Source organism: Peromyscus californicus, unplaced genomic scaffold (genome assembly GCF_007827085.1).
Source record: "Peromyscus californicus insignis strain IS unplaced genomic scaffold, ASM782708v3 Scaffold_13__1_contigs__length_99412109, whole genome shotgun sequence".
Classification (NCBI taxonomy): domain Eukaryota; kingdom Metazoa; phylum Chordata; class Mammalia; order Rodentia; family Cricetidae; genus Peromyscus; species Peromyscus californicus.
The window spans coordinates 87,349,813-87,365,963 of record NW_026294424.1 but is presented as its reverse complement, the minus strand read 5'-3'; the positions used below and the strand labels follow the sequence as shown (position 1 = coordinate 87,365,963).

General features: G+C 46.6%; 1 protein-coding gene across 3 annotated transcripts in view; it reads right to left on the bottom strand.

Annotated features, from left to right (window-relative positions):
* Bmp2k (BMP2 inducible kinase) overlaps nt 1-15,818 on the bottom strand; it is a 111,567-nt gene extending 95,749 nt beyond the window's left edge. For 2 of the 3 annotated variants that reach the window (XM_052735420.1, XM_052735421.1), the window contains exon 1: nt 8,035-8,245. In XM_052735420.1, the coding sequence (XP_052591380.1) occupies nt 8,035-8,056 (22 nt within the window). In that variant the 5' untranslated portion in view covers nt 8,057-8,245. Of the gene's footprint in view, nt 1-8,034; nt 8,246-15,312 lie in introns of those variants that run through there. The other variant, XM_052735419.1, reaches the window with a different exon arrangement.
* Between the last annotated feature and the right edge of the window lie 333 nt (nt 15,819-16,151).

The following is a 16,151-nucleotide window of genomic DNA, read 5'->3' as shown; positions in this document are numbered from 1 at the left end:
GAACCTGTCCTGGGACTTGCTCTGTAGACCAGGCTGGCCTCAAACTCACAGAGATCCACCTGCCTCTGCCTCCCGAGTGCTGGGATTAAAGGCATGCGCCACCACCGCCCGGCCACAATTCATTTCTTAAAGACCAGTTGCAATGTGGCATCTGAAACCGTATCATGGATACTGTTTTTGTACTGTTACATGTAATCTCCATGTGTTCAGACTAGAGAGCTGACCCTCCCCCTTACGAACTGCAGGGGTAAAGCGGGCCCTGCTCCTTGCCTGAGCAGCACAGTAGAGTTGACCTGTTGGCAGAGGCACAGGTGAGCTGGCCCTCAGGTTGTGAGAGTGGGATAACTGGCCACATCCCCTTTTGTCTGCCATGTGGTGGTGTGGGCTAGGGAAAGATGCCCTCACCCCCCTTTGCCCCTACCCCTACCTCCATTGCCCCTACCACCTGTGCTGAGTGAGGGAGCCGTCTCTGCCCCTCACCAGTGGGCCCTGCACTCTGCCTGGGCAGCACAGTAGAGCTGACACTTCTGATGGGGTGTGGATGAAACGGCTGAGAACATGAGCTTGGGAGATCTGACCCTGCCCCTCATCTGCTAGATGGTGGTGTTGGTGGGGGAAGAGATGCCCCCCACCACTCCTTGCCACCTGTGACAGGTAGGAGGAGAGCTGACCCTGAGGTCGTAAGAGAGAGCGAGCTGCCCATGCCCCTCAACAGCTGCAGCACTCAGGAGAGTGGCCCCTGCACCTTGCCGGGGAAACACAGCAGAGCTGCCCTGATTCAGGTGCAGGTGTCGGAGAGCTGACACTGAGGGCCTGAGAGCAGAACTGGCCACGCCCCTGCTCATTGCTGCAAGGGGTGAGCAAGCCAGGGCAGTGCAGGAGAGCCCACTCTGGCGGCGAGGACAAGGGAGAGCTGGTGGGCTGACCAACCCTGCAACTACCCAGACCCAGAACCTGGGTTATGAGTTGGCCCACCCCAACATCCACCCATCAGTCCCAAAGCTGCAGGATCTCTACGACACAGGGCAACAACAGGATATCCAAGAGGAATCCCAGTGAAGGCCCAGCACCCATAGTGTAACATAAACCAGACGCCTTGAACCACACCAATGACTCTGCAATGAACATTTTCAAGTAAAGATATATGGATAGAAGTGTCAAATCCGTGTGTTATTTGTGTGCTTTATAAATACTGTACTGGAAAATACCCTCTCAGTTATACAGCTATTCTGTTAAACGATTTTCTAAATTGCATTTGTTAATATCACCTGTCTCCTCAACCATTAAAAGTAATGAGGCTATCAACCTTACAATGGCAGATACATGTTTTCCAAAATTATACTTGTGTTTTGGAAGTTCAAATTTCAACATTAGTAACACCCATCAGTTGTTTTCCCAAAATGACACTCGCCCCAGCACTTGAGAAAACTGGTTGCCAGAAACCCAAATATAAATGAATAATTAGTATGTCAACCATTCCTTCAAATAAAAAGGGGACTCCATAAGGCAGGATTCCAAGTGCTTTTTCTTAATTACCCACTATCTATCCTTACACAGCAAAAGCATTTATATGCATTTCTCATGTCTTCTCATCACACGAAAACACCTAAGTAGCCAGTAAGGTGATGAAATGAAGCTGAAACTCACAAACGGTCAGGAAAATGAACATGAAAACCATGAGACATCATTAGGATATGCTGACATAAAAAAAGCACACAGCACACAGCTGAGCAGTGGGGAGACAGGGAGCTAAAGAGCTGGAATCCCTGTGTACTGCTGGGACTGTAAAATGGTGCAAACGCTAAGAAAAACCGAATGGCAGTGCCTCCAAAGGCAGACACAGAACTCTCCCATCATCTAGCAATGTAACAAAAAACAGTGAGAGCAGGGATTCAAACACATATTTATACACCCAGCAAGGGCAGCCGAGACGGGGAAACAACCAAATGTCCATGAACAGGTGAAGACACACCCACATGAGGTAAAAGTGCACAACGGAGCAGCACCTTAAAAGGACGGTGGTGAGCGGTTCTGAGGGCACATGCCAGTGATCCCAGCACTTGGGAGGCATAGGCAAGATGGTCTTGATTTTCAGCAAGCCTGGGCTAACTGGCGAAAAATCCCCTACCTTTTAAAAAGTAAAAAGAATGAAATCCTGATGCAAACTGTAACTGGGACTAGTCTGCAGACATCACGGTAAGAAAGGCAGGCACAAAGGACAACTACTGTCTGCTTCCACTTCGGGGAAGTGCCCAGGCTAATCCAATTCCTAAAAACAGACGAGTGGTTATCAGAGGCTGAAGGGAGGAACAGGAGTTTCCATTTAAGGTGAACCCTGCTCATGCCTTCAGAGTCTCCCTTTCCTTCCCAGCCCGAGCAGTCACACTAGGTGCTGCTTTACTACATACAGTCAGTTGATGAAGCTGGTGCAGTTTTACACTACTTACTCCGTAAGGTATCACAAATATATCATTTCGTTTCGGACAGAACCTCTCTAGTCTGAGACAACAGATTAATTCAAGGGAAGCTGGGTGTGGTGGTTTGAAAGAGAAATGCTCTCTAGAGGCTGATGTATTGGAACCCTTGGTCCCTAGCTGGTGGGTGCTCTTTGAAAAGGCTGTGGAATGTCTAGGTCATGGAGTCTGGTTGGAGGAAGTGCACCAGCAGGCTTTGAGAGTGTAGAGCCACACCCGACTTTCTCTCTCTCTCTCTCTCTCTGTGTGTGTGTGTGTGTGTGTGTGTGTGAGAGAGAGAGAGAGAGAGAGAGAGAGAGAGAGAGAGAGAGAGAGAGAGAGAGATCTCTCAGCTTCCGGATCCAGCCGCTATACCTTCCCTGTCATTGTGGACCTCTAGCCCACTGGAACTGCAAGTCAAAATATCGTGGTACTTTATCAGAGCGACAGAAAAGCAACTGGTACACAGGGACTTTAAACTTTTCAAATTAATCATCATCTTATCTCAAAAGTGTACATCTGATTTGATGATCTTCAAGAAGAATAAACAAGTTTTGATTTTGAAACTCAAAACAAAAACGTTTAAGAGCATCCCACCCCATACTCCTCAGGCATTAATACTCTAGCTACAAGGCCCTCTAGTCCCCTGACATCAGCTTGCAGGTCCTTATCTTCATCAGAAGTCCTGTGTACGCACAGAGCCTATGAGGTGCACACACATTAGAGGAGGCTTAGGCTAAGCTGTGAGACCTAAGGTCTACCGTCTAACCAACACCAGCAGTGAGACTCTGCGCTCCATCCCTTACTTCACTTCCTATAGTTCGATGAGGGAACTAAAATTAAATAATCAGTTCAATTGCGAAAACTCTGATGGAGCAATAGCATTTTTTAAAGACTGTTAGTCTGACAATACTGATTCCATTCAATACACTATTTAGAACATTTTCAAAAGGAGGCTGATATGTTCTCGTTCATTCGGGGTTTTATACACCAGACACGAACCCTATCTCTAGTTCTCCAGAAGGCGAAAATCAATAGAGCTGACCCCCAACCTAGTGGCTTTTACAGTCTGGACATGAACACAGCCACCTGTGTAAGTTTGGCTCAGTCCCAGCTGTCAGCAGAGCTTAGAGAGCGGAGGAAGCTTGAGGGGCCGGGAGGGCAGGCCACTGGAGGTGTGCTTCTGAAGCTTATCGCTGGTCTGCATCCCCTTCTCTCTCTGGCTGCTATCCACCATGAGCTAAGCTACTCTGGGGCCGCACAGGTTGTTCTGTCCCCCTGCGGTCCCAGAAGCAATGGTGTCAGGGAAAGGGACTGAAACCTCTGAAGCCAAGGGCCGAAACAAGTCTCTGCCCCCTAGGTTGTCCTGCTGGGCCTCTCACAGCAATAGTAACTTGCTGAGATGCCTGTAGAACTTACTAAGGAAACAGCAGTGCTACGATGAAAAAACAAACTCGAACTGTTAATGTGCAAACGAAAGTTTCTTGCTCTAGAAATTCATGCAAGATTAGTAAAAATCCAATTTTGAACAACTAAAAATTCATAAGCGTTATGCCTATGTTTTCTTTGGATAAAATTATCACGAAAACAGATTAAAAGAAATAAAATCCAGACTTGTGAGGGGAGGTTTTTTTCTATTGGATTTTTTTTTTTTTTTTGGTTTTTTCGAGACAGGGTTTCTCTGTGTAGCTTTGCGCCTTTCCTGGGACTCACTTGGTAGCCCAGGCTGGCCTTGAACTCACAGAGATCCGCCTGGCTCTGCCTCCCGAGTGCTGGGATTAAAGGCGTGCGCCACCACCGCCCGGCTTTGGATTTTTTTTTTTTAAGGCAGGCTCTCACAATCAAATTCAAAGCAATCCTCCTGCCTCAGCCTCTTGAGTACAGGCTCCCATAAGCCACCATGTCTGGGTACTTGTATGGACTCTGAAATCATCATTTAAATATAATGAAAAGTACTCTAGTATGAATAGGGAATACTTTAAAAAAAAAAAACTCATGTGCTGAAGGTTTGGCCCAGCTGGAGGGACTGAATCATGGGCTCCTACACATGGGTTAATCCACTGAACTGCAGTCACATGACTCAGTTTGGGGAGATGATTAACTAGGAGCTGGGCCTGCCTAGCAGAAGGAAGTGAGCGCTGGGGTTGTGCGATGGAGGCTGTATCTCATCCCACATCCTTCTGTGTCTTGTCTCTAAGATAAGTCTGCCCCACCAGGCCCAGAAACCAAGTCAGCTGGCCACAGGCTGACAGAACCACGAGCCCACATGGACCTTCTTACTTTACATTCTTTCCCATGAAGACGCAGCACAAAAATAAAACTATAGCACTACTTTTGCTAGGCTAGAAATAAAAAATATTCATTTGGGTTGAGATTCTCAAGTTTCTCATTTGGAATATATAAATAGCATTTTGATAAAAGGTTAAAATGCCAATATTTAGCAACTGTCTATTTGTGAAGCTCTGAATTGGGTTGGTTGGATGAATTAACCATAACACTGTACTAATAAGATTAAAACTTATTCCGATTCTAATTTTGGCCCATCATATATATGCCTCACAAAAACTGATATCCACATTACTGCAATTAAATATCTTATAAATGTCCACTAGTAATCACGGAAGACACCAGCAAAAGCCTATGTACAGCTGAACACATATGTTTACCCTTATTCTGAAAAAAATGTAAGTACATACCCTATTGGTCATGAATCAGTACCATCACTTTCCCTACACAAAGGATAGGACATTAACATTCAGTAGCAGAGCCTCTGATGCAGGCCACAGAATGAAAAAGTGGGTCACTGCCTGTGATGCACTATCACTTCCTGGAAGAATAGTTGATACAATTCAGTAAGTGAAATCTTTCACTATTCTGTTCAATGATTTTAGCATGAATATCTTAATGATTCCAGGGTAAACAGTAAAATCTAGACTACTGACAATCTCAGTCACAAGAAAACAGTTTAGTCAAGTCCAAGCCAGTCCTAACCAAGAAGGCCTATAGCATTTAGGCAAGAAATGGGTGTGTCAGAACTCTTAGGAACAAAGTACAGAAGAATGTCAAGATGGTGATGATGTGTTGTGAACAAAAATGGTTTAAATACAGTTTGCCACCCTCTGACCTTGTGCTATGATCACAAATGTCCTAATGTAAGAGCAAAATCAAAATCTACATAGAGTGAGTAATTCCACTACAGCCTACTCCAGTTAGAAGAGTCCCAAAGCTACACGATAGCCTTAACAGGGACGTTTTCCTTCTTCCAAACCTCTCACCCTTTTAGGCACCCATCCTGTCTTGGTACTACCCACCACTCAAGAGATGGCCAATCTCCAAGGGACTTCTCCTTTAAAAGAGTTATACACCACCCAGTGAGAACCACAGTAATGACTCTCTTTAGTGGAGTGATATCAGTCAAGGGAACTCAAGCAAGAACATTTGAAAGTCACACCTAATAAAAACCCAGAAAAGAAAATTTAACTATTCGTGTAAACAGAAAAAAGCCCCAAAATTCAAAATCCAATCTCATAATGTGCTTTTGTCCATTTAGATGATACTATACCTACACTATTATCGAATACTTTATTTCAGTTCCTTCTTTCTTTAGTTTCTACCAAGGGACATAAAAACAGTGCTGGGGGTTGGGGCTTGGTGGCAGTGCTAACCCTGGGTGAAGGAGCGGGAGAGGGACAGGGGAACAGACACCAGCTGCAACATAGCAGAGAGACTGACACTCCGAACATGACTGTATCTGTTCACAGTAACTTTAGGAGGCCTTCTGGTCACTTTGTAAGTCAACTACTCAACCTTTTACAAATACACTGAATGTCTACGGTGAGTACAACACTGTGAGAGATGAAAGATGATTCCAAGTCCAATCTTAAACAGGATAAATTTTAACATAAAGAAAAACTTTCAGTGGAACAAACAAAACTGGGTTAAGTGCTAGCCATGAAAGCAACAGCTCCACGTATGGTGTCAAAGGCTGCAGACATGCTTCAGGAGCAAACAAAAGATTTGAAAAAAGTAATTGTATTTTAAATGCCTCCTACAATACCCAATTTCAACAAGGGGGCAGGGGGCACAATGACAGGTATCTGCATTCTAGGCAAATGTAACAATGTAAGACAAAAAATAAAACAGAGCCAAGTGGTGGTGGTGGCGTACGCCTTTAAACCCAGCACTAGGGAGACAGAGCCAGGTGGATCTCTGTGAGTTCGAGGCCAGCCTGGTCTACAGAGCAAGATCCAGGGCAGGCACCAAAACTACACAGAGAAACCCTGTCTCGAAGAAAAATAAAAAAAAACAGAAATGCCTTTGTCTTGCCAATTCTATCAAAATATCTCAAATTGGGTGATGTACCCAGCAGGGGTTCTTAAACTTTATCCACTTGTATGCTCCTCCTGCCTAAGAAACTGTCAAAACCTCAGGTACACGGTACACAAAACAGATACTCAAATCAAACTTCACTGACAACAAGGTATACAGAATGTAAAGGAATCTTCGGTATACAGCTTCTGATTCATTAAAATAAAGCAAATGTATATAATAATGAGATGGGTGTCCTCATTTATTTTTACATCAGGAATTAGATCCTGCCTAAATATTTAATACTGCAGGACACAGAGTATGTTCAATGTTTTTCAGCTGACTGATATTTTTACTTCATAATTGTTAATGCTGAGAATACTGCCTCATATAAACACTCAGGACAAAATGGCAAACCTGAGTCTAGAACCATTTCAGAATTTGTCAGGCAAAGTCTGCTCCAGACCCAAGTCAAAATTCATTAAATAACTCTTTTATAAAACTCGAAACAATTCAAATAACAATTTTTTTTTCAGAGCTGAGGACCGAACCCAAGGCCTTGCGCTTGCTAGGCAAGCGCTCTATCACTGAGCTAAATCCCCAACCCCTCAAATAACAATCTTTAAACATTCTAATGTAATCTAACACAATCCAAACATAAACTAATTTGATATGACCCACCACAACAGGAAAACAATAAATCTTTGTTTTTCTGTAACTGAAGTATTGTGTTTCTAGAAGAGCAGAAAACTGTGTGCAATAAAAGCCTGCACTACATAATGTCAAGTTTCAGATCTAGCCGAGACGTTTCAGGCAGTGTCCGTTGGTGTTGCATGGTAAAACAGCATGCACCTTGCAAAGTGCATGTTCCAGGCTCAGAACCACGAGTACAGTGGAGTCAGTCATCCAGTGCACTGAGACAAACGGTCAGATCACCTCAGGTTCATGACACATTTGATTTTGAATTTATTTTTGGTCTTCGGTCATTCAGAAACCTTTTACTGTTGCCAAAATTTTTCACACACCCCCACACTGTTATATAACCCATGGGGTGATGACCCACAGTTTAAGAAGCTGTAGTATAAACAAAAAATTCATTTCTCACAGTTCTAGAGACTAAGTGGCCTAGGATAAAGATGCTGGTAGACTCAACGTGGTAACCGACACAGGGTAAGTGTGGGACCTGTTCTGAAAGGAAGTTATCACAATTGCAGAATCAGCTTTCACTAAAAGCTTAAAACTAGACATGCATTTAAGCTCCACCCACACTTACCGACCTCTAGCATGCGATGCATTGCTGGATGCCATCACAAATCCCCTTCTTCAGTCTTCCTCGCACATTAAATCCACGTTTCGGGAGAGGAAACAATGTTTCCTAAGAGTTTAACTCAACACAAGAAAAAAAAGTTCCTGGGTATGCACTAGAGGAGAGGAGCCAAGGGTACAGGGTGCCACAGATTTATCCTTCTCCTGTTCTCAAAGGCATGCTGTAAGGCTCTCACAGTGTACAGAACGTACCTCCTCTGTGCTTTCCATTTCTATGCTTTTCTTTTTTAAAACCACCTCTGTAGAATAAAGAAAAATATGTCAACAGAGTAAGGTGACTATAAGGGGACCTCTTGGCTATTCTTTAAAGAGGTTAAGTGAAATGACACTTTGAATTAACTTGCTTTCACAGAAGTAGAAAATTCAGGGTCCCTTGGCCCAAGTAAAAGACTTTGATGGTCCAATAAAGAACCCTTCACTGGTACTTTTCAACTTGCAAATTAGGTCTTTAAATCTATTAAAACCATGTGGTTTAAAAACAGAAACCAGGGCTCTCTGAGATCCCTCAGTGGGTAAAAGCACTTGCCCTGAAGACCTGAGTTCAATTCCTGGATCCCATGGAAGAAAGAGAAGACTGATTCCCAAAAGCTGTCCCTCCGACCTCTACACAGGTGCTGTGGCGCGCACCAGCACTCTCAAGTCTACAATAATAACAAATAAAATAAAATACGTTTCTTTTCAAAAATCATCACAGCTGAATGACCATGGGAGAACACCTTGGAAATATAGAGCAATTAAGAGAGTCTTTCTAGTCCCCCAAAGCTTACTATCTCCTCCGGGAGGTAAGAGATCAACAATAATTAACTACCTTAGTGTTTCTAAGTGCTAACATAATTACATCTCAAAACAAAACACTGAGTGCCATACAAGACGAAAAGCAACGGCCACAAGTGTCCACGGGAAGGAGGAAGCTCTTAGTTAGGGAGCAGGGAACGCAGAGGAGAGTGAGCGACAGACAAACACAAGAGTGAGTCGTGCAGTAACAGGAAGTAGAGCACACTGAGGCTGGAGCAGAGTCCAGGGGTAAAACTGTAAAGGTGGGTCAGGAGCATCAAGAGCTGTGAAGGGCAGGCCAAGAAATGGATCACGCAAGCACAACTCGACATTCCCAGCCTTGAAGCAGCCCAGGTTTCCCGGCATCAAATCCACAGCTGTCTCTGCCTGTTCTAAATCCATGGCTCTCATGTGTCCTTCCAGAGGCTGCAGATGGTATCAGGGCCTTGGCCAGACAAACTGAGAAGCAGCCTCAAATTCTGCACTTTATCAAGTTCTCCAAATAATTCTGATAAATTGAAATGTTTTAAGATCGGGGCTGGCAAGATGGCTCAGCAGGTAACAGTGCGTATCACAAGCTGATGACCTGAGTTCCACCCAGGAGCCAAAATGGTAGAAGGAGAGAACTGAGTTCTACAGGCTGTCCCCTGACCTCCACATACGTACTGTGGCATGTGCACAGACATCATTGCCCAGCTTCAGACCACATACCCGAGTTTCACTAGGCATGTCCTCTCAGATACCTCAACCCGACAATTCTGGAACTGCTCAGGAGCCTCTCAATACCTCGCCCAAATCTGTCCTGCGCTTAATTTAGCAAATGCTATCTCCATCCGAGAGCTACCTAAGCAAGTCATGTTGACTCTTCCTTCACACCTTCTGCACAACCCTCCAAGGCCCTAACATTTGAACAATGTAACATTTATTTTATCTCCATTCTCACGGTCAGTTTTAATCATCTTAATTTATTCTAACAATCTATATGATCCTAAGAAAATCAGAGTGCATCAGTGTGTAAATTGCTCAACATCTTCATATTACCTTACAGACAAACCCAAATTCAGCCCGCCATGCAAAGCCCAGTACCCTAGTCCCCTCATTGATACCACCCTGGAGCCCTCTTCAACATGATCCATCATCGTGGCCCACATGACCCTCTTCAACTGCCCCATCACTGTGGTCCACTGTTCTCCTGAAAGTCGTCTTCACACAGGGACTGCTCCCTCCTGGCCTGCTCTGAAGCGTCCCTCCTTCAATCTAACCATTCCAAAGTGTTGAAAGGCTCTTCTCAACTCCCTAGTCCAAACTCAGTTATTCTAAGACCATAATCTTTCTCTTCATTTTTAACCACATTAACCAAGTGGTTTTCGCTTGTCTAACTTGTGTCTTCTACACTGCAAGTTCTACTGGGCTACATGAACAGCACTTAACACAAAGATGTGAAACAGCAACAACCGCTGGTGTTTCTGTGAAATTCTCCCTCCGTCCTTCCTGTCCTCTCTAGGGAACATTAACTTAAGTCACTGGGTAGCCATAGATGATTTCTGCAAAGAGGATACTTTAAGTCATCATTTCCCTACTGACTTGACTGCAAAATTAAATGTACATGTGTTACTACTTTCCTATAAAGTTAACAATGAGGAGCAGTTAATACTCAGCCTACATTCACTCACTCCAGTTAACGCTGAGAAAACTAAGTTACATTTACAGCATTCTAAGCTCCTGCCTCCAATTACTGACAGCGGCAGGAACTTGCATAACCGTATCAGTAAGTCTTACCCTCTCTCAGCACACTCTCAGTGCCATTCCTATCCAGCCCTGGAACCTTGAGATGACCTCAGCACATCCCCAGTGTTCTACTCTCGGCATCCCCTCTTTAAGGCCCTTCTGTACACTAAATATGGAGATGGAGAAAAACAACCATCACGGAGAACCAACTTCTTGAGCACAGTGTGTGGCACATGTCTGCGATCCCAGCACTCTGGGAGGTGTGGGCAAGAGTTCAAAATGAACCTCAGAGATACAGCAAGATTTGAGGTCAGCCAGGACTACAGGAGACCCTGTTCCGAAGACACAAAACTGAACAAACAAGCATTCTTCCTGCTTTCCAATTCCCTACAGTAGCATTAAAACCCTTCTTTTGGAAGTACAGATGAACAACAAACCAGTCCTACCTTTTTTTGGTTTTTTTGTTTGTTTGTTTTTTGTTTTTTTGGGTTTTTTTTATTTTTGGTTTTTTTTTTTTGTTTTTTTTTCGAGACAGGGTTTCTCTGTGTAGCTTTGCACCTTTCCTGGAACTCACTCTGTAGACCAGGTTGGCCTCGAACTCACAGAGATCCGCCTGGCTCAGCCTCCCGAGTGCGGGGACTAAAGGCATGCGCCACCACCGCCCAGCTCAGTCCTACCTTTTAATAAAAGCTTAAAGACTACACTAAATGATTTGTGTTTGATAAGTGGATGCTGTTCCAAGCTAACATTGGCATATGACTCCGCCTCATCTTAAAGCCCAAACTCGGGATTAGTTCAACTCCTGAAACTGAATCATTTTTGAGAAAACACATGAAAATGGCTCACTATGGTATCAGTCCTCTTAACTCTGAACAGAAATTGAAAAGGGGGAAAGCTGCAAGCACTTTCAGGCATATGTGTGCTTTTAACTAAAAAAAGACAATAATACAAACTGTTTCACAGAGGAAACTACGCCAACAGTTCAATACATATAAAAGAATACCCCTGAAAATGCTTCCATTGTAACTATAGCATACAAATCCATGCACATGTATGTATGACAACAGCTGACCGTCATTTCAGCATTCTGTATCTGTCACTTTGTCTACTTGCTAAAATTTAATCCTTCGGTCACTACTCACGGCACTTTGAAGGTCATTTACAGGTAGGCACAAGGGTGAAAAACTGAATCCCTTGACGTGCATGCCCTTATTTTGACCCTTACACTGTAAGTGTTCTTCCCATGGCGAGTGTAGTGTCATCTTTTCTCGTTTGCTTTTTAATAGGTGATTTCTGTGTTTAAAATGGCTCCTGGGCACAGTGAGGTCTAGAGTTCACAAGTTCAAGGAAGGCCATGATTTCCTTACAAAGAAATGGTGTGTTAGATAATCTTTATGCTGGCCTGAGTTAAGAGATAATGACACGCTAATGAATCACTAATATACATTAAATAAGGTGTCTTTAAACACAGATACACACAGGACAAGGCACATATATAAATCAGCCAACAGAAATGCTGCGAACCAAGGCTTCAGTGCTACCTAACCTGTCATTTCCCCTGGGAGCAAAGATTCACTCTTTGCTAAGCCCATATTCATTGACTTTTGCTACACAATTAATTACAGAGAGAAAGACAGAAACTGGTTTATTGAAAAGACAAGGGGTCACTCTAAATGGAACGCCTCTTCACACACACTTCAAATGACAGGCAAATCTGTCAATTATTGATTAATCATACTGAAATGTGAACCACCTTGTGCTTAAACATCTTGCCTAACTTGCAGAATCACTAAGAGTAAAATAATATTATTTCAATTGTGTATTCTAGAAAGGGAAGACCTGTGTGGGAAGGAAGCCTAGCTGGGCTCTGGCTTCTGGAGACTTAAACCTGGTCCCAGGAACCATGTGCAAAGACAGGAAATTCCACCTTTCATGAGTTTCTTCAACTTTGTTTCCACCTACCACTCCATCACCCATTAAAACTAAATAAGTAGGTACTTTGAGGTTTTTGTGTTCTTTGTTTTGGGGACAGGGTCTCTCTCTCTGTAGCCCTGCTGTCTTGGAAGCTGTTATCAAGACCCACAGAGATCCACGGGACTGGGATTAAAAGAGACCCCCAGCACACCCTAAATTAATGACATAAATTTAATGAGGCAGAAATCAAAAAGGTAAAGTGCTTGCCAAACCTTCGTCGGGGTCTAGGTTCAGATCCCCGGCTCCCATGTAAAAGCTGAGCCCTGGGGCCTTCTGTAACCCCGATGCTGGCAGGAGAGGACAGCAGGTGGACCCCTGGAGCTCACTGGCTAGCCAGTCTAGCCAAACCTATGGGTCCAACGTCTCAAAAATTAAAGTGGAAAGCAACTGAGACACTTGACATGGCTCCGCACACAACTGTACACAGGCATACACACGCCTGCACCCACGGACACTCAAACATGCACACACGAAGAACAAACGTAAACACTTAAGGCCAAAGTTAGTGGAAGGCGTGCTTGTTGATAACAACCTGCGTGGAATCCAAGCACGGGGAGGCTGAGGCAAGAGGATGGAAAACTCAAGCCTTGCCTAGTAACTTAGCAGGGCTGCGTCCCAAAATTTTAAAACGGTAACAAGTCTGGCAACACGGCCCCGCCTTCAATCTCTACTACACACACACACACACACACACACACACACCAACAAACACTTTAACAGCGAGCGATAAGGTGCTTTCTTACTGAGTGTGAGGAAAGATAGGGCTTGTAGTGGGTAGCCATTCCAGCTTTGATCTGGAAGTTCCAACCCCCATTGAGACTTTGGCAACTGTCACGCCTACAAGGCGGGGCCAAGGGAGGCGCCGGGGGACCCGAGATCTGGATGGGCCAGCGCTCTCTCTGTTCCGGGACCCTGGACGGTGAAGGTGGGCCAAGCAGAGCTCCAGAGAACACCGCTGGACTGCGATACACCTTCCCCAGACCCCGCGACCTACCTATCCCTTAATTTGTAAGTTACATCATTAAATAAATCTCCTTTTAACTACGTGGAGTGGCCTTAATAATTTCACCAATAAGGGCTAAGTTAAAATTTACAGTCTATTGGTAAAATGTTAGTACTGTCTTAACACTAAATAAAAGACTTAACCTGGCCGGGCAGTGGTGGCGCACGCCTTTAATCCCAGCACTCGGGAGGCAGAAGCAGACAAATCTCTGAGTTCGAAGCCCACCTGGGCTACAGAGTGAGTTCCAGGAAAGGCACAGAGAAATCCTGTCTCAAAAAAAAAAAAAAGACTTAACCTGGAATTCAGTAAGGAGGGATAACACTAGTCAAGCCACACTTCAGTCACCTACTAAAGAACTGAAAGTACAGTGTTGTGCATCAATAGCCACCAATGGGAAACACCTACACCCCAACTTAACCAACACCTGAAATTCACGTGGAATCAAGAGCTAGCAAAGTTTGCAAAGTAGCACATCTACCAAAACTACTCCCAGACACGCTCTGGAAATCTGGCAATCCCTTCCCTCCACTTCACCAAGGTTCAGAAAGGGTGGTTATTCTGAGCAAGGGCAACACCATGACACACACCCCTGACAATGGAAGTTTGCTTTTCCTTTATTTTATAGACTTGAAACCCTCAGCCTTTTCTCCCACTGATTTCCTATTGTTCACAGGATTTCAACAATACAAGTGGAGTCTGTCTTGTTTCCAAACCGTGTCAACATCTAACTAGCAAATCAGAACTTCTCCCTACAGTCTTTTTCTTAGCTTTATTTTTTTTTATCATTTACTTATCAACAAGAAATATTTCTCATGGATTTTTCAACGTAGTTCTTAATTCCCTGCACTCAAAACTTCAAAGTCGATACACGCAATAAGAAATCAGAAAGTATTTTCTACAAGCCATTCACACCAGAAATACAAAACTAAAGTCTAGCTTTTTTTTTTTTTAACATGGAGTCAACTTTTTGTGTAACTAGACTTTTACCTGCTGTCATAGCCTCTGTCAGACAATGAAAGAGCCACCGAAAACCTCACAAGAGACAGTTAAACTGTATGGACCACTTCGCCTTTTAAACTACTAACAAAACGGCACACTGGGCGGACAAAAACAGGACCTGGTCCCAGGGAGAAGATTCTAAACAACACAGATAAACGCACTTCAAGTTTACTCCCCCCACCTCCGCCCCAAGCAACCACTTAACTGAATTCGGAGACGATGCCAACACACACACACACACACACACACACACACACACACACACACACACACATACAGGTTATCTGCATGCACACAGTCACACACCCAGGGGTTTGGAAGTCCTGTTTTGTTGGGGTTTTTGTTTTTTTCACCAGAAACAAACCCCAGCCCGAGCGCAGCGGCTGCGGGCGGGATCCACTGCCCTGCGTGTCGGGGAGGCTCGGACCCCAGAGCGACGCAGGACAGCGGCCAGAGCCACAGCTGGCCCAGCAGGCTCCGACACTGCTCCGGCTGACCCTCTAGTGAGTCCTGGGTCCAACCATGACACCACATCACTTACTGGGACGTCTTCTCTATGTCTCTCCTCGCGCCAGCCAGAACAGAGAAAACCGATCTCCAACTCCTGAGCGGACAACCGTGCCCGCACCGGGGCCGCCAGCGGCTTCGAGCCCGAGCCGCTCTCCACCCGCCCGGGCTCGGCCCCCCTCAGTCACCGCCACACCCCGGCCTCCCTCACCTGCCTCCCGCCGCGCCCGTCGCCCGTACCTTCGGCCAGCGACTCCTCCAGGGTGACCTGGTAGCGGCCGACGGCGAACACCCGGACCCCCACGGACGAGCCTGCGAAGCCGCCGCCGCCGCCGCCGAGCCCGGCGCCCGCGGCCCCGCCAGCCGCCGCCCCGCCGCCGCCGCCGCCGCCGCCGCCGCCGCCGCTGCCCTCCGACTTGGGCATCCGAGAGAACTTCTTCATGGTCCCGCCGGCGCGCGCTGGAGGGCACCGGGAGGGCACAAGGGCGCGCGCGGGGGCGAAGAGCCCCCCGGGACCCGCGCGACACGGAGCGCGGGGCGCGGCCGACCGTCCGCCAAGGGGTCGCCGCCCTTCGCGCGCGCGAGCCAGAGGAGAGCGAGCCAGAGGAGAGCGAGGGAGCGAGCGAGCGAGCGAGCAACGAGCGAGCGAGGGAGCGTCGGTGCGCAGCGGCTCGCCGCGCCTCACATTCCGCGCGTCCCGAGCGCGCAGCCCCGGCCGCCCGCTGCAGCTGCCCGGCGCCCGCAGAGCGCGGCGGGGAGGGCGGGGCCGGGGCGGGGCCGGGGGCGGGGCCCGGCGCGCGGGGCGCGAGCGGCCGGGGGAAGAGGGAGGGGCCGGCCGAGGTGGGCGTGGCGGCCCGGCCTCGCGGCCTGCGCACCCTGGAGACCGCAGCCCGCCGGCGCCCCCGGCTCGGACCGACGCCGCCCGCCTCTTGCGGCAGCCGAGGGGTGGGGGGTGCGGCGCCGGTGCCAGCCTCTTGCAGAGCCGGGCGCCTCGCGCAGGCGCGCTGCCCGCGCCGCCGGAAGTGACGGTTCCGGCCCGTGTCACGTGGAAGAGGGACGGTGGGGACATCGTGGTGGGG